The sequence below is a fragment of the Lithobates pipiens genome, unplaced genomic scaffold, assembly GCF_037356315.1.
Source record: "Lithobates pipiens isolate NorthernLeopardFrog02 unplaced genomic scaffold, aLitPip1_a1.2 Scaffold_1, whole genome shotgun sequence".
Taxonomy (NCBI): domain Eukaryota; kingdom Metazoa; phylum Chordata; class Amphibia; order Anura; family Ranidae; genus Lithobates; species Lithobates pipiens.
This window is the reverse complement of record NW_027507685.1, coordinates 78,632,416-78,651,761: the sequence shown is the minus strand read 5'-3', so window position 1 is coordinate 78,651,761 and position 19,346 is coordinate 78,632,416. Positions and strand designations below refer to the sequence as shown.

Genomic DNA, 19,346 nt, shown 5'->3' with positions numbered 1-19,346 from the left:
ATTGTCGAAATATGTCCGGGAGAGAAGAGACTGACTCGCCCGAAGGAGACACTATGTTGGGTATTACCATCAGGGGTTGGTCATGTTGTGCTAACATTGCGAGGAGGCGACTGTTTCGGTCCTCCTGTTCAAAAAACCTTTGCTTGTTATGATAGAGATCTAATCTGGTAAGTTCCATTAGATGGAGGTGTAGTTCCCGTTTTGTGGCGTTAAGGACATCGAAGCTAGAGTCAGTGGGGTCGGTCATGTAGGCTTCAGTCTGGGTATCTACCTTGTTCTGTACTTCAGTTCTGGTAGTGGCTTGTTCTCTACAGATCCGAGCTATTGAGGAAATGTACTGCCCCCTCATGAAAGCCTTGAAGGTTATCTCTGGGGAGGAGGATCCTGTATTAAGTTCCCAGTAATCAGTAAGGCAAGATGGGATAGTGTCAGACAAGTCAGCGTGGGAGAGCCAGTGGGTCCCCAGGCGCCAGAGGGCGGATGTGCGGGAGGCGGGGGAGCGGATGGGGAGAAGGAGGGGGCAGTGGTCTGACAGCCCACTAGGTAGGTATGTAGCGTCCCGCACGTCCGTCATCATGACCGGATTGGCAAAAGCCAAGTCAGTACATGAGGACGTTTTTGTAGGTGGCAGAAAAGCAGGAGTAGGCCCTGGTGGAGGGGTGTTTCCACCTCCAGACCTCGGCCACCCCTATTGCCTGTGCCCAAGGGGATAAGTCTGAGGAGTAATGTTTAGGGGGGACTGGTCTGTCCAAGTCTGGAGCTAGTATGGTCTTGAAATCGCTCATAAGTAGCAACCTAGCAGGGCAGTATGGGGTAACCCGCTGTAGAATAGTGCATAATGTGGATGTCGAGAAGGGAGGAGGAATGTATATATTCACCACAATATATCTCGTGCGCCAAACTGTGAGAACCACTATCACATATTTGCCCTGGGGGTCGGTGTGAATCTGTTCTACTACACATGGAAAGTATTTGCTGACCAGCACCGAGACCCCCTTCTTTAGTGCCAGTAGCTTGCTGCCCATAAGGTGCGTCTCCTGGAGCAAAATCATGTGGGGGGAATGTAATTTAAGATACCTAAACAGTACTGCTCTTTTAAATTTGGAATTGAGTGCCCAGACATTCCAGGATAGGATATTAAAAGTGGACATGTCATGAGTAGCCATCAGATGATTCCATTATGATAACGAGGAGACGTGTATTAACATTAAACGCGTGCAACAAGAGCTGCATAGATCCAGAGAGCCCTTGATAGGAAGAGTCAAAGAGTCATGACCAAACATTAACCATACAAACAAAAAAACACATATATTGACAAAAAACAAAAATACCCTTGGTGACAGCAAGGTGTCAACACTGCCCTTATCTGATGGCTTCCCTGAAAACTTAGGAGCGATCAGAAAACAATTTAACCCTTTAAACTTTTCTCGCCAACAGTTCAATGTTGCGCGTGAGAACTTGTGGAAGTTCTCCGGGGGGGGCAAGCTGGTGGAAGGTAGTAACAACACTCCAAGCTATACCTAGTTCATCGGAGTGGTTCCCAGCTCGTGTTGTCCTAAACAGTAGGTGAAATCAGGGGGGCCTGTATCCCCACCCGGCAAAGGGGGCCAGGTGATTATTCTTCTCTATGGATGGAGAGCACCAGGTCTCTCCCTCGAGCTGGTTCAGATGGATCGTGAGGGTTCAGTGTGGATCACTTTGCAAGGTACTATTGTGGTGGCTTCGGTACTCACAGGAAGTTTTTAGTAGGATACAACAGGCAAGGATGAGGGAGATTCGTGCATCTAATAGTTGTATTGGAATGGGTCTTCAATGCAAGGTGGTCAGCCAGTCATTGGCATCAGTTGGGTTGTCAAAAAATCGGGCTGGTCCATAGTGTTGGACTCGCAGGAGGGTAGGGTAAAGCATGCCATATTTTATGTTCTTATCCCTGAGTCGTTTACGGACTTCGTTGAAGGTCTTCCTCTTTCGCTGCAAATTGGCCGAAAAGCTGGGGAAAAGGAGAACGGATGTGTTGCCATATTTAAGAGTGGGGTGTTTTCGGGCTTCGGAGAGGATCTTGTCCCTGTCTCCATAATTGAGGAAGCGGACTAAGAAAGGCCTGGGGAGGTTTCCCGGGATGGCGCGGCCGGTGGGCACCCAATGAGCTCGTTCAACCATGTAGGTAGGAGGGACATTTATGAGACCCAGGAGATTTTTAAAGAACTCTTCTGCAAATTCAGCCAGGTGATCCCCTTCCTCTCTCTCAGGTAGTCCGAGGACTCTGACATTGTTATGCCTGAGACGGTTCTCTGCATCATCGGACTTTGCGACAAGGGACTGTACCGTGCGTTGTAGCTCAGTAATGGAGGAGGCATGGGAGGTAGTAAGATCTTCGGTAGTGGATATTCTACTCTGTTTGTCATTCTCCCTCTTATTTTGTCAAGGTCATTCCTGATAAGATTGCACTCCTCAGCAAGATGATCGAGTAGCGAGGTCTTGCTCTGCTCGATCGCAGCGAGGATTGTGGCTGTGCTGTCCTGTGACAGTGGGGCCAACTCCCCCATCGCCAGAACCTCTCCAGGACCCATCTCTAATTCTGTTAATAGGGCCTGGAGTCGACCAATCAGTGTAGGGTCTGACTGCGGCGGAGAGAGCTGCAGCTGCTGGGGCGATAATCCATTCGCAGTGGCCCTGGAATTCTTCTTCCCCTTTCTGGATGTGGGGGATATCTGGTGAGGCTCTAAAGGGGGCCCCAGCAGAGGAGCAGCATATGCCCAGAGCAATGACCAGGAGGCAGCAGGGGTGGCCCAAATGTGTAATCAGCAATGAGCCTGGGAGCGCAGTCTAGGCAGGCTGCGAGTACCCTCAGTCTCCTATCCCATTGCTATCGGCTAGTCAGAGGCAGTCCAGTGTGGATGGTGAGCAGGGAATGTGACCAGGAAAGGCCCAAAGGAGGGGGACCCAGGCAGGAAGGTGGCAAGGACACCAGGGACCACCACCGGTCCACACCATCAACCTCCACCGGTCAGCTGGCTACTGTAGGGAGGCAGATGTGTGATGAGGCAGGTGGGGCAGCAGGATGAGCGCTGCGATCCGAGGCCCGGCTGTGGCGCACCTCCACGGGGTAGCCTCTCAGGAAACAGTGGCGTCGGGCAGGCTCTACTAGGCCGCACCAGGGGGGACAGTCTCTAGGACGGATGGTAGGCTCTTACCACACGGCCAGGTTGGGGATCAGCACAGTCCAGCCGGACATAGATCAGCAAGATGGCAACGGCTGTGAGTTAAGTAGTGTCTATCTTCCCGGTCCACCACTGCAGAATCTCAATGTGAGAACTGTTCAGGGCTCAGCAGGGGACAGAGGAGAACAAGCAAGCAAGGTGGCTGGTCTTTTTTAAGCACTTAGATGCGTGGATGGCACAGGATTGGGTTCAGGATACCCAGAGCTCCTCTCAAACACGTCCACTGCTTCTCACATCCGGACACGCCCCAGCATGGAGATTTTTAAGAGTAAAAGTTTGTCGCCATTCCATGTGCGGGAGCAATTTTGAAGCATGACAATGTTGGGTATCAATTTACCCGGCATAATATTATCTTTCACAATATAAATAAAATATTCAAAAAAGTGTATTTTTTCCCAAAAAATTGCGCTTGTGAGATCACTGCGCAAATACTGTGTGGCAGAAAGTATTGCAACGACCGCCATTTTATTCTCTAGGGTGTTAGAACTCCCAAACATTATACAATTTTCCTAAGTAATTTTCTAGCAAAAAAAATAAAACTGTTTTTAACTTGTAAACAACAAATCTCAGAAAGAGGCTCGGTCTTTAAGTGGTTAAGAGGTTTTCTTTCCCTGTATTTGGCTCCATACATCTTCCCATCAACTTTTATAACCTTCTCTGTCCCTGCTGAAGAAAAGCATCCCCACAAAATGATGCTGCCACCCAGGGGTCAAGTCCTGGGGAAAAAAGTGTGGGAACTCCCACCAAAGATACACTCCCCCACCAAAAAAAAATAAAAAATTATACGCTCACATGCACAACACTTGGCAGGGTATTGAAGAGTATTGGCAGAGTATTGGCAGAGTATTGGCAGTATTGAAGAGTATTGGCAGGGTATTGCAGAGTATTGGCAGGGTATGTATTGCAGAGTATTGGCAGAGTATTGGCAGAGTATTGGCAGAGTATTGACAGGGTATTGCAGAGTATTGACAGGGTATTGCAGAGTATTGGCAGGGTATTGCAGAGTATTGGCAGAGTATTGCAGAGTATTGGCACAGTATTGCAGAGTATTGGCAGGGTGTTGCAGAGTATTGGCAGGGTATGTATTGCAGAGTATTGGCAGGATATTGAAGAGTATTGGCAGGATATTGAAGAGTATTGATAGGGTATTGCAGGGTGTGTATTGGCAGAGTATTGGCACAGTATTGCAGAGTATTGGCAGGGTATTGCAGAGTATTGGCAGGGTATTGCAGAGTATTGGCAGGGTATTGCAGAGTATTGGCAGGGTATTGCAGAGTATTGGCAGGGTATTGAAGAGTATTGGCAGAGTATTGAAGAGTATTGGCAGAGTATTGAAGAGTATTGGCAGGGTATTGAAGAGTATTGGCAGGGTATTGAAGAGTATTGGCAGGGTATTGAAGAGTATTGGCAGGGTATTGAAGAGTATTGGCAGGGTATTGAAGAGTATTGGCAGGGTATTGAAGAGTATTGGCAGGGTATTGCAGAGTATTGGCAGGGTATTGGCAGAGTATTGGCAGGGTATGTATTGGCAGAGTATTGGCAGAGTATTGGCAGAGTATTGGCAGGGTATTGCAGAGTATTGGCAGGGTATTTATTGGCAGAGTATTGGCAGGGTATTGCAGAGTATTGATAGGGTGTTGCAGAGTATTGGCAGGGTGTTGCAGAGTATTGGCAGGGTATGTATTGCAGAGTATTGGCAGGATATTGAAGAGTATTGGCAGAATATTGAAGAGTATTGATAGGGTATTGCAGGGTGTGTATTGGCAGAGTATTGCAGAGTATTGGCAGGGTATGTATTGGCAGGGTATGTATTGGCAGAGTATTGGCAGAGTATTGGCAGAGTATTGGCAGGGTATTGACAGGGTATTGGCAGGGTATTTATTGGCAGGGTATTGCAGAGTATTGGCACAGTATTGGCACAGTATTGCAGAGTATTGATAGGGTATTGCAGAGTATTGGCAGGGTGTTGCAGAGTATTGGCAGGGTATGTATTGCAGAGTATTGCAGAGTATTGGCAGGATATTGAAGAGTATTGATAGGGTATTGCAGGGTGTGTATTGGCAGGGTATTGCAGAGTATTGGCACGGTATTGCAGAGTATTGGCAGGGTATTGCAGAGTATTGGCAGGGTATTGCAGAGTATTGGCAGGGTATTGCAGAGTATTGGCAGGGTATTGCAGAGTATTGGCAGGGTATTGCGGAGTATTGGCAGGGTATTGCGGAGTATTGGCAGGGTATTGCGGAGTATTGGCAGGGTATTGCAGAGTATTGGCAGGGTATGTATTGGAAGAGTATTGGCAGAGTATTGGCAGAGTATTGACAGGGTATTGCAGAGTATTGGCAGGGTATTTATTGGCAGAGTATTGGCAGGGTATTGCAGAGTATTGATAGGGTGTTGCAGAGTATTGGCAGGGTGTTGCAGAGTATTGGCAGGGTATGTATTGCAGAGTATTGCAGAGTATTGGCAGGATATTGAAGAATATTGGCAGAATATTGAAGAGTATTGATAGGGTATTGCAGGGTGTGTATTGGCAGAGTATTGGCAGGGTATTGCAGAGTATTGGCAGGGTATGTATTGCAGAGTATTGGCAGGGTATGTATTGCAGAGTATTGGCAGGGTATGTATTGGCAGAGTATTGGCAGAGTATTTCAGAGTATTGCCAGGGTATTGCAGAGTATTGGCAGGGTATTTATTGGCAGAGTATTGGCAGAGTATTGACAGGGTATTGCAGAGTATTGGCAGGGTATTTATTGGCAGAGTATTGGCAGGGTATTTATTGGCAGAGTATTGGCAGGGTATTGCAGAGTATTGGCACAGTATTGCAGAGTATTGGCACAGTATTGCAGAGTATTGATAGGGTATTGCAGAGTATTGGCAGGGTATGTATTGCAGAGTATTGGCAGGATATTGAAGAGTATTGATAGGGTATTGCAGGGTGTGTATTGGCAGAGTATTGGCAGGGTATTGCAGAGTATTGGCAGGGTATTGCAGAGTATTGATGGGGTATTGCAGAGTATTGATGGGGTATTGCAGAGTATTGATGGGGTATTGCAGAGTATTGATGGGGTATTGCAGAGTATTGATGGGGTATTGCAGAGTATTGGCAGGGTATTGCAGAGTATTGGCAGAGTATTGAAGAGTATTGGCAGGGTATTGCAGAGTATTGGCAGGGTATGTATTGGCAGAGTATTGGCAGGGTATTGCAGAGTATTGATAGGGTATTGCAGAGTATTGGCAGGGTGTTGCAGAGTATTGGCAGGGTATGTATTGCAGAGTATTGCAGAGTATTGGCAGGATATTGAAGAGTACTGATAGGGTATTGCAGGGTGTGTATTGGCAGAGTATTGGCAGGGTATTGCAGAGTATTGGCAGGGTATGTATTGGCAGAGTATTGACAGGGTATTGCAGAGTATTGGCAGGGTATTTATTGGCAGAGTATTGGCAGGGTATGTATGGCAGAGTATTGGCAGAGTATTGGCAGAGTATTGGCAGGGTATTGCAGAGTGTGTATTGGCAGGGTATTGCAGAGTATTAGCAGGGTATTGCAGAGTATTGGCACAGTATTGGCAGAGTATTGGCACAGTATTGCAGAGTATTGATAGGGTATTGCAGAGTAATGGCAGGGTGTTGCAGAGTATTGGCAGGGTATGTATTGCAGAGTATTGGCAGGATATTGAAGAGTATTGGCAGAGTATTGAAGAGTATTGGCAGGGTATTGCAGAGTATTGGCAGGGTATGTATTGGCAGGGTATTGACAGAGTATTGACAGAGTATTGATAGGCTACTGCAGAGTATTGGCAGGGTATTGCAGAGTATTGGCAGGGTATTGCAGAGTATTGGCAGGGTATTGAAGAGTATTGGCAGAGTATTGGCAGAGTATTGGCAGAGTATTGAAGAGTATTGGCAGAGTATTGGCAGAGTATTGAAGAGTATTGGCAGAGTATTGAAGAGTATTGGCAGAGTATTGAAGAGTATTGGCAGAGTATTGGCAGGGTATTGCAGAGTATTGGCAGGGTATTGCAGAGTATTGGCAGGGTATTGCAGAGTATTGGCAGGGTATTGCAGAGTATTGGCAGGGTATTGCAGAGTATTGGCAGGGTATTGCAGAGTATTGGCAGGGTATTGCAGAGTATTGGCAGGGTATTGCAGAGTATTGGCAGGGTATTGCAGAGTATTGGCAGGGTATTGCAGAGTATTGGCAGGGTATTGCAGAGTATTGGCAGGGTATTGGCAGGGTATTGGCAGAGTATTGGCAGAGTATTGACAGGGTATTGCAGAGTATTGGCAGAGTATTGGCAGGGTATTGCAGAGTATTGCAGAGTATTGATAGGGTGTTGCAGAGTATTGGCAGGGTGTTGCAGAGTATTGGCAGGGTATGTATTGCAGAGTATTGGCAGGATATTGAAGAGTATTGGCAGAATATTGAAGAGTATTGATAGGGTATTGCAGGGTGTGTATTGGCAGAGTATTGGCAGGGTATGTATTGCAGAGTATTGGCAGGGTATGTATTGGCAGAGTATTGGCAGAGTATTGGCAGAGTATTGACAGGGTATTGGCAGGGTATTTATTGGCAGAGTATTGGCAGAGTATTGGCAGAGTATTGGCAGAGTATTGGCAGAGTATTGGCAGAGTATTGGCAGAGTATTGGCAGAGTATTGACAGGGTATTGCAGAGTATTGGCAGGGTATGTATTGCAGAGTATTGGCAGGGTATGTATTGCAGAGTATTGCAGAGTATTGGCAGGATATTGAAGAGTATTGATAGGGTATTGCAGGGTGTGTATTGGCAGGGTATTGGCAGAGTATTGGCAGAGTATTGGCAGAGTATTGGCAGAGTATTGGCAGAGTATTGGCAGAGTATTGAAGAGTATTGGCAGGGTATGTATTGCAGAGTATTGGCAGAGTATTTATTGGCAGAGTATTGGCAGGGTATTGCAGAGTATTGATAGGGTATTGCAGAGTATTGGCAGGGTGTTGCAGAGTATTGGCAGGGTATGTATTGCAGAGTATTGCAGAGTATTGGCAGGATATTGAAGAGTATTGGCAGAATATTGAAGAGTATTGATAGGGTATTGCAGGGTGTGTATTGGCAGAGTATTGGCAGGGTATTGCAGAGTATTGGCAGGGTATGTATTGGCAGAGTATTGGCAGAGCATTGACAGGGTATTGCAGAGTATTGGCAGGGTATTTATTGGCAGAGTATTGGCAGGGTATGTATGGCAGAGTATTGGCAGAGTATTGGCAGGGTATTGGCAGGGTATTGCAGAGTGTGTATTGGCAGAGTATTGGCAGGGTATTGCAGAGTATTGGCAGGGTATTGCAGAGTATTGGCAGGGTATTGCAGAGTATTGGCAGGGTATTGCAGAGTATTGGCACAGTATTGGCAGAGTATTGGCACAGTATTGCAGAGTATTGATAGGGTATTGCAGAGTAATGGCAGGGTGTTGCAGAGTATTGGCAGGGTATGTATTGCAGAGTATTGGCAGGATATTGAAGAGTATTGGCAGAGTATTGAAGAGTATTGGCAGGGTATTGCAGAGTATTGGCAGGGTATGTATTGGCAGGGTATTGACAGAGTATTGACAGAGTATTGACAGAGTATTGATAGGCTACTGCAGAGTATTGGCAGGGTATTGCAGAGTATTGGCAGGGTATTGCAGAGTATTGGCAGGGTATTGCAGAGTATTGGCAGGGTATTGCAGAGTATTGGCAGGGTATTGAAGAGTATTGGCAGAGTATTGAAGAGTATTGGCAGGGTATTGAAGAGTATTGGCAGGGTATTGCAGAGTATTGGCAGGGTATGTATTGGCAGAGTATTGGCAGAGTATTGGCAGAGTATTGACAGGGTATTGCAGAGTATTGACAGGGTATTGCAGAGTATTGGCAGGGTATTTATTGGCAGAGTATTGGCAGGGTATTGCAGAGTATTGATAGGGTGTTGCAGAGTATTGGCAGGGTGTTGCAGAGTATTGGCAGGGTATGTATTGCAGAGTATTGCAGAGTATTGGCAGGATATTGAAGAGTACTGGCAGAATATTGAAGAGTATTGATAGGGTATTGCAGGGTGTGTATTGGCAGAGTATTGGCAGGGTATGTATTGCAGAGTATTGGCAGGGTATGTATTGCAGAGTATTGGCAGGGTATGTATTGCAGAGTATTGGCAGGGTATGTATTGCAGAGTATTGGCAGGGTATGTATTGGCAGAGTATTGCAGAGTATTGACAGGGTATTGCAGAGTATTGGCAGGGTATTTATTGGCAGAGTATTGGCAGAGTATTGCAGAGTATTGACAGGGTATTGCAGAGTATTGGCAGGGTATTTATTGGCAGAGTATTGGCAGGGTATTGCAGAGTATTGGCAGGGTATTGCAGAGTATTGGCAGAGTATTGCAGAGTATTGGCACAGTATTGCAGAGTATTGATAGGGTATTGCAGAGTATTGGCAGGGTGTTGCAGAGTATTGGCAGGGTATGTATTGCAGAGTATTGCAGAGTATTGGCAGGATATTGAAGAGTATTGATAGGGTATTGCAGGGTGTGTATTGGCAGAGTATTGGCAGGGTATTGCAGAGTATTGGCACAGTATTGGCAGAGTATTGGCAGGGTATTGCAGAGTATTGGCAGGGTATTGGCAGAGTATTGGCAGGGTATTGCAGAGTATTGGCAGGGTATGTATTGCAGAGTATTGGCAGAGTATTTATTGGCAGGGTATTGGCAGAGTATTGGCAGGGTATTGGCAGAGTATTGGCAGGGTATTGGCAGAGTATTGATAGGGTATTGCAGAGTATTGATAGGGTATTGCAGAGTATTGATAGGGTATTGCAGAGTATTGATAGGGTATTGCAGAGCATTGGCAGGGTGTTGCAGAGTATTGGCAGGGTATGTATTGCAGAGTATTGCAGAGTATTGGCAGGATATTGAAGAGTATTGGCAGAATATTGAAGAGTATTGATAGGGTATTGCAGGGTGTGTATTGGCAGAGTATTGGCAGGGTATTGCAGAGTATTGGCAGAGTATTGGCAGAGTATTGACAGGGTATTGCAGAGTATTGGCAGGGTATTTATTGGCAGAGTATTGGCAGGGTATGTATGGCAGAGTATTGGCAGAGTATTGGCAGAGTATTGGCAGGGTATGTATTGCAGAGTATTGCAGAGTATTGGCAGGATATTGAAGAGTATTGGCAGAATATTGAAGAGTATTGATAGGGTATTGCAGGGTGTGTATTGGCAGAGTATTGGCAGGGTATGTATTGCAGAGTATTGGCAGGGTATGTATTGCAGAGTATTGGCAGGGTATGTATTGCAGAGTATTGGCAGGGTATGTATTGGCAGAGTATTGGCAGAGTATTGCAGAGTATTGACAGGGTATTGCAGAGTATTGGCAGGGTATTTATTGGCAGAGTATTGGCAGAGTATTGCAGAGTATTGACAGGGTATTGCAGAGTATTGACAGGGTATTTATTGGCAGAGTATTGGCAGGGTATTGCAGAGTATTGGCAGGGTATTGCAGAGTATTGGCAGGGTATTGCAGAGTATTGGCAGGGTATTGCAGAGTATTGGCAGAGTATTGCAGAGTATTGGCACAGTATTGCAGAGTATTGATAGGGTATTGCAGAGTATTGGCAGGGTGTTGCAGAGTATTGGCAGGGTATGTATTGCAGAGTATTGCAGAGTATTGGCAGGATATTGAAGAGTATTGATAGGGTATTGCAGGGTGTGTATTGGCAGAGTATTGGCAGGGTATTGCAGAGTATTGGCACAGTATTGCAGAGTATTGGCAGAGTATTGGCAGGGTATTGGCAGGGTATTGGCAGAGTATTGGCAGAGTATTGGCAGAGTATTGGCAGAGTATTGGCAGAGTATTGGCAGGGTATTGCAGAGTATTGGCAGGGTATGTATTGCAGAGTATTGGCAGAGTATTTATTGGCAGAGTATTGGCAGGGTATTGGCAGAGTATTGGCAGGGTATTGGCAGAGTATTGATAGGGTATTGCAGAGTATTGATAGGGTATTGCAGAGTATTGATAGGGTATTGCAGAGTATTGATAGGGTATTGCAGAGCATTGGCAGGGTGTTGCAGAGTATTGGCAGGGTATGTATTGCAGAGTATTGCAGAGTATTGGCAGGATATTGAAGAGTATTGGCAGAATATTGAAGAGTATTGATAGGGTATTGCAGGGTGTGTATTGGCAGAGTATTGGCAGGGTATTGCAGAGTATTGGCAGGGTATGTATTGGCAGAGTATTGGCAGAGTATTGACAGGGTATTGCAGAGTATTGGCAGGGTATGTATGGCAGAGTATTGGCAGAGTATTGGCAGAGTATTGGCAGGGTATTGCAGAGTGTGTATTGGCAGAGTATTGGCAGGGTATTGCAGAGTATTGGCAGGGTATGTATTGCAGAGTATTGGCAGAGTATTTATTGGCAGAGTATTGGCAGGGTATTGGCAGAGTATTGGCAGGGTATTGGCAGAGTATTGATAGGGTATTGCAGAGTATTGATAGGGTATTGCAGAGTATTGATAGGGTATTGCAGAGTATTGATAGGGTATTGCAGAGTATTGATAGGGTATTGCAGAGTATTGATAGGGTATTGCAGAGTATTGATAGGGTATTGCAGAGCATTGGCAGGGTGTTGCAGAGTATTGGCAGGGTATGTATTGCAGAGTATTGCAGAGTATTGGCAGGATATTGAAGAGTATTGGCAGAATATTGAAGAGTATTGATAGGGTATTGCAGGGTGTGTATTGGCAGAGTATTGGCAGGGTATTGCAGAGTATTGGCAGGGTATGTATTGGCAGAGTATTGGCAGAGTATTGACAGGGTATTGCAGAGTATTGGCAGGGTATTTATTGGCAGAGTATTGGCAGGGTATTGCAGAGTGTGTATTGGCAGAGTATTGGCAGGGTATTGCAGAGTATTGGCAGGGTATTGCAGAGTATTGGCAGGGTATTGCAGAGTATTGGCAGGGTATTGCAGAGTATTGGCAGGGTATTGCAGAGTATTGGCACAGTATTGGCAGAGTATTGGCACAGTATTGCAGAGTATTGATAGGGTATTGCAGAGTAATGGCAGGGTGTTGCAGAGTATTGGCAGGGTATGTATTGGCAGGGTATTGACAGAGTATTGACAGAGTATTGATAGGCTACTGCAGAGTATTGGCAGGGTATTGCAGAGTATTGGCAGGGTATGTATTGCAGAGTATTGGCGGGGTATTGCAGAGTATTGGCGGGGTATTGCAGAGTATTGGCGGGGTATTGCAGAGTATTGGCGGGGTATTGCAGAGTATTGGCGGGGTAGTGCAGAGTATAGGCGGGGTAGTGCAGAGTATTGATAGGGTATTGCAGAGTATTGGCAGGGTATTGCAGAGTATTGATACTGATAGGGTATTGCATAGTATTGATAGGGTATTGCATAGTATTGATAGGGTATTGCAGAGTATTGGCAGGGTATTGCAGAGTATTGATAGGGTATTGCAGAGTATTGGCAGGGTATTGCAGAGTATTGATGAGTATTGGCAAGGTATTGCAGAGTATTGATGAGTATTGGCAGGGTATTGCAGAATGCAACTTACTTACACACTAGTGACTGACCTCCTGGTATTCTCTTCCCTTCTGTTCTGGGGGGAGAAGAAGTAAACTCGAAAAGGGCAGCGGCTGTGGCCCCAGGAGGCACTGGGTAGAGGGGAGCGGGAGGACAGTCCGGAACTCCAGAACCAAGCAGGCGCGCAGCGTGTGTCACACTGACTGACGGTCTCGTGCCAGTGCGTGCCCACGTGCACGGCCGAAGTCATGTGACCGGTTGCTAGATGCGGAGCGGCCCCTGCCTAGCAACCAGTCACTCGGCGGCTGAGGAGCGGCGCGGACTACACGCTGCATAGCCTCAGCCCGGCTCAGACAGCTAATGGGAACGGCGTTCCCGCTGTGGAAATAGTACGGGAACGCCGTTCCCATGCGTTCCCGCAGCACTCGAGCCCCCACCATTTTTCACGGTGGTAGATGTTGTGTTCAGGCTGATGTACAGTGTTAGTTTTCTGCCACACACAGCGTTTTGCTTTTAGGGCAAAAAGTAAAATTTTGGTCTCATCTGACCAGAGCACCTTCATCCACATGATTGCTGTGTCCCCCACATGGCTTCTCGCAAACTGCAAACAGGACTTCTTATGGCTTTCTTTCAACAATGGCTTTCTTTTTGCCACTCTTCCAAAAAGGCCAGATTTGTGGAGTGCACGACTTATAGTTGTCCAATGGACATGGTTACCATGGGCCTCTTGGATGTTTCTCCGATTTAATGCTCTCCTTGCGCGGCATGTCAGTTTAGGCGGATGGCCATGTCTTGGCAGGTTTACAGTTGTAGCATACGCTTTTCATTTTCGGATGATCTATTGAACAGTGCTCCGTGAGATGTTCAAAGCTTGGGATATTTTTGTTTAACCTGACTCTGCTTTAACCACTTGCCTACTGGGCACTTAAACCCCCCTCCTGCCCAGACCAATTTTCAGCTTTCGGTGCTCTCACACTTGGAATGACAAATTACTCAGTCATGCAACACTGTACCCAAATAAATTGTTTGTCCTTTTTTTTCCCCCACAAATAGAGCTTTCTTTTGGTGGTATTTGATCACCTTTGGGGTTTTTTATTTTTTGCGCTATAAATGAAAAAAGACCGAAAATTTTGAAAAAAACAAACAAATTTTTCTTTGTTTCTGTGATAAAATTATGCAAATTATTCATTTTTCTTCATACATTTTGGCCACAATTTATACTGCTACATATCTTTGGTAAAAATAACCCAAATTAGTGGATATTATTTGGTCTTTGTCAAAGTTAGAGAGTTCACAAGCTGTGGTGTGAATCATACAAAATTGATCACATCTGATGTACTGGTGGCCTATCATTTCTTATGACCCAAACAAGCCCGCAAAGTACAAACACCCCCCAAAGGTGAAAGTAGACATTCCAAGGTATTTATTAAGAGGCATGGTGAGCTTTTTGATGTAATTTTTTTCCCACAATTTTGCAAAATTAAGATTTATTTTTTTTCCACAAAATTGTCATTGTAATGGGTTATTTCTCTCACATGGCATGTGTATACCACAAATGACACCCCAAAATAAATTCTTCTACTCCTCCTGAGTATTATGATACCACATATGTGGGACTTTTCCACAGCCTAGCCACTTAGAGAGGCCCAACATGCAGGGAGCACCGTCACGTGTTCTAGGAGCATAAATTACACATCTAAATTGTTGACTACCTATTACACTTTTGAAGGCCCTGGAGTACCAGGACAATGACACGTGCCACTGATGACAGATGGCACTGATACGTGGCACTGATGACAGATGGCACTGATACGTGGCACTGATGACACGTGACACTGATGACAGATGGCACTAATACGTGGTACTGATGACAGATGGCATTAATACATGACACTGATGACAAATGGCACTAATATGTGGTACTGATGACACTTGACACTGATAACAGATGACACTGATACGTGGCATTGATGACACGTGACACTGATAACAGATGGCACGTGACACTGACAGGTGGCACTGATGACAGATGGCACTGATATGTGGCACTGATGACAGATGGCACTAATATGTGGCACTGATAGTGCCATCTGTCATCAGTGCCATATGTGGCACTGATGACACGTGGCATGATGTGGCACTAGAGACAGGTGGCATTGACGACAGGTGGCACTGGGGACAGATGGCATTGACAACAGGTGGCACTGGGGACAGATGGCACTAACTGGTGACACTGGGGACAGGTGGCAGCGGGGGCAGATGGCAGTTTATCTTACCTTTTTTTTTTTTTTTTAACTTGCAGCCGCTGCAGCCATTCATCTCTCCCTCCTCACACGCTGTCTCTGTGTGAGGAGGGAGAGCGGCGCTGAGAGATGATCTCATATGTTTACATATGAGATCATCTCTCATTGGACACGCCAATCGCGCTGTAAACGGCCGCAGTGATTGGCTGTTTACAGCAATCTGTGATTGGCTGTGTCCATGGGACATGGGCAACACAGAACTTCCCCGATGCGCTCTCTCAGAAGCGTGCATTGCGGAAGTAAACATGAGGACGTCCAGGGACGCCCTCCCGGGAGGTGGCGTCCGCACTGTATAGCTGTCTTTCAGCTATAGCGCGGGCGCGAAGTGGTTAATCTTCTCCACAACTTTATTCCTGACCTGTCTGGTGTGTTCCTTGGCCTTCATGATGCTGTTTGTACACTAAGGTTCTCCAACAAACCTCTGAGGGCTTTACAGAATAGCTGTATTTATACTGAGATATAATTACACACAGGTGGACTCTATTTACTAATTAGGTGACTTCTGAAGGCAATTGGTTCCACTAGATTTTAGTTAGGGGTATCAGAGTAAAGTGGAGTAAATACAAATGTACACCACACTTTTGAGATATTTATTTGGAAAAAGTTTGGAAAACCATTTATCATTTTCCTTCCACTTCACAATTATATGCCACTTTGTGTTGGTCTCTCACATAAAATCCCAATAAAATACATAAGTTTTTTGGTTGCAACATGACAAAATGTGGAACATTTTCAAGAGGTATGAATGCTTTTTCAAGGTACTGTATACACTAAAATGACATGGTGATTTCTGTTACACTTCTTTTATTATTTATTTTACAGATAAAGGGCAAATGATAAAGACTGAACATATTTTGTTTGGTGATCATTTACTCCAGCCCAGGCACCCTGGGGTGCCTTGAAGCTTCTTCAGGAGTGCCTTGGCAAAATGCCTAAAAAATTATCAATTTTATACAAGCCAGCAGGTGGATGAAGCCTGCCTTTTAGATACACAAAGCCACAGGTTTTCATTATGCACCATTACTACTTTCTAGACCCTGGCATTCTAACAACCAATGACATTATCAGTTGACAAGAAGGATGTCTGTTGCTTCCACAGCATCCTTGTTTGACCCTCCTGTGCCCCTCTCCCTCAGCACTTGGGTCACATTAGCTGACAGATGGAGAGAAATTGAGGGAGAAGAGAGACATTGGAAGACTAGTCAGTACCAGTGTGCAAACGTGTGTTTGCTTTGGAAGAAAAAAAATCACCTCTAACATTGGGTGTCCTAGATGTTGTTGTGTTATGTAAAGCTATTGGAATAGTTTTTACATTTTAGAATGGGGTGCCTTGAGCCTGTCAATAATTGTAAAGGATGCCTTGACTGAAAAAAAGTTGAGAAACACCTGATTTACTCCACCTGTTATCCTCTATTTTCAATTATGAGAATTTAGAGAAGCTTCCCTCAAAATGAAGTGATTTTTTTTTCAGTTTTATTTGTAAATTTATTTTCAATTTGCATACTCTTCTGTCTTTTTCTCTTCACATCCAAATTACAACTTTACATTTCAGTCGTTTAAATTGGAGAAAACATTGGCAATAACTTAGGATGAAGTACACCAAAATACAAAATGTATAGAAAAAATTCTCAAAGAAAAGAGCCTAAAGTGATGGAATTGAGAGAGTACTACAAAAAGTGGATTAAATAATATGTTTGCTTTCCTACACAGACCACGAGACCATGATCATGCATAAGTTGCAGACTTTGATTCTGGAAAGGTCGGCCGTCCTACACGAGGTCATTGAGTACGTTGGGCAGTTGGATGCTCTTCTAGCCATGGCTGTTGTTGCCCATGAGAATGGATTTGTGCGCCCCTGCTACACCCAGAAGAACACTATAACTATAAAGGAAGGCAGGTGAAGAGAAGAGGATGTGTCATTTTTTGTGTCTATAAGATATCCGTATATTATTTGATTTTAAAAAAAAAATGTATTTGATTATTTGAAATGCACATGGATTTCTTCAGGATAACAAAAGGATTTACACTATGCAAGCCTTTATTGTCTTTCCATGAGGATCCATTGAATTCATTGGTGAGGACGCTGGGAGTATTGGTGCACAACACAGAGAGCCAGGATAATAAGCCACAAGCGCCTCTGATCTCCCGTTACAGGAGATCATTTACAGCTGGTAAGCGGCAGTGTGTGCAGAGGTGGAGGCACTATCCTGTTTCTCTTCTCACTTTTTCTGCGGTGTTCTGTTCGGGGTGCCACCGTGGAGGAACACATTGATGTACCACTTTCAACACATGGACTTTTTATTTTTTTTGTTCCATTAAGGATCAAATAGTGACTTTTTCACCAATTGCATCATTTTGTAATATCTACATTTCTTTTTTACAGGTTACATATAAATTTGTTTGTGTCACAAATTTAAGGCATTACTTAGATTCTCAATCACTAATCACCGCAACTTAAATTTTTTTATATTGTACGATATTATGTGTGTCTTGCATGAAGTTGCAGTAGCGTTTTGGATTTAAATATATTTTTTATAAGTTTATATCACTTTTGTCCTACAGATAGTGCAGTATTTTATTTTTGTTATATTATTTAATGTACCTCTTAAAGGGATAGATGCACAAAATCACAGGTAATAATTTTTTTTTTTAACCACTTCAGCCCTGGAAAATTTTACCTCCTTCCTGACCAGAGCACTTTTTGCGATTCGGCACTGCGTTGCTTTAACTGACAATTGCACGGTCATGCCAGGTGGCTCCCAAACAAAATTGACGTTCTTTTTTTCACAAATAGAGCTTTCTTTTGGTGGTATTTGATCACCCCTGCGGTTTTTATTTTTTGCTCTATAAACAAAGAAAAGTGAAAATTTTGAGAAAAAACGCATTATTTTTTACATTTTGCTATAATAAATATCCCCCAAAAATATATGAAAAAAATAAATAAATTTCCTCAGTTTTAGGCCGATACGTATTCTACATATTTTTGGTTAAAAAAAAATCGCAATAAGCGTTTATTGATTGGTTTGCGCAAAAGTTATATATTTTTTTTAAATTGGTAATGGCGGCGATCAGCGATTTTTATTGTGACTGCGACATTATGGCAGACATGTCGGACATTTTTGACACATTGTCATTTGTACAGCTATCAGTGCTATACAAATGCACTGATTCCTGTGTAAATTGCGATGGCAGTGAAGGGGTTAAAAACTAGGGGGCAGGGTAAGGGTTAAGTGTGTCTTGGGGCGTGTTTCTAACTCTGGGGGCCTGGCTACATGTGACACGTCACTGATCTCTGCTTCCAATCGCAGGGAACAGAGATCAGTAACACTGTCACTAGCCAGAACGGGGAGATGCTTGTTTACATTAGCATCTCCTCGTGAGATTATCGTGGGTATCCCCGCAGCTATCGAGTCCGCGGGACCTGCGACGTGACTCACGGAGGTCCCGGCCGGCACACGCAATGGCACATTGGCAAATTTAAAGTGACATACCTGTACGCCCATTTGCCTGTCCGTGCCATTCTGCTGACGTATGCCGGTCGGGAACTGGTTAGAGAACCAAAACATGTACAGTTTATATATGAAAAAGCTTCAGCTGATTCAGAATTGACATTAATAATTGGGATTATAAAATTAATCTTTGAAACGAATGTCCCAGGACAATCGTTTCCCCCAGATACTGCCAATACGAGGGTTATCAGAACACATACAGCTGAAATGATTGTTCATGTGTATGAAGATCAAGATCTTTCAGAAAGTCTATAGCTAGCCTTAGTCCAAGTCATAGGTCCATTTTGAGTATTTCTGCAGTAGGCCTGTGAGAAACCATGAACCAGACCGAGACAGAAGTACAATTAAATCACACTTGTTTATTAATAAAAAATAAAAAGGTAAATAGAGTAAGCGTAGCCAAAGCATACCCAGAGTCCAGTAACCGGATCGAGTAGTCAGCCAGTCCAGAAGTCAGGGACCCAAGTGGAGCAACAGCAAGCAGGGTAAGGAGCCAGAAGGGATGTCAGCAAGCCAGTCTTTAAACAGAACCACAGGAGATGGTTTTTTGTGATGTGGCCAAGGCGAAGGCAGAGATGAAGTGAGCTGGACAGCTTTAAGTAGGCAGGTCAGACGAGTAGGATCAGGAACAGCTGGGTGACTGTGGAGAGAGATGAGAGCTGGCAATTAGCTGACAGCTGAGCAGCCAGCCCTGACAGTACCCCCTCCTCAATGACCCCTCTCCATCGGGCCACCAGGCTTGAGGAGAAAACATCTATGAAACTTGCGGAGGAGGAC

The 19,346-nt window shown here is 44.7% G+C and overlaps 1 protein-coding gene across 1 annotated transcript in view; it reads left to right on the top strand.

Annotated features, from left to right (window-relative positions):
- Positions 1–19,346, top strand: part of MSH5 (mutS homolog 5) — a 360,046-nt gene that overhangs the window by 267,808 nt on the left and 72,892 nt on the right. The window contains exon 17 of the mRNA XM_077460730.1: positions 16,771–16,957. Coding sequence (XP_077316856.1) covers positions 16,771–16,957 — 187 coding nt within the window. The remainder of the gene's footprint in view (positions 1–16,770; positions 16,958–19,346) is intronic.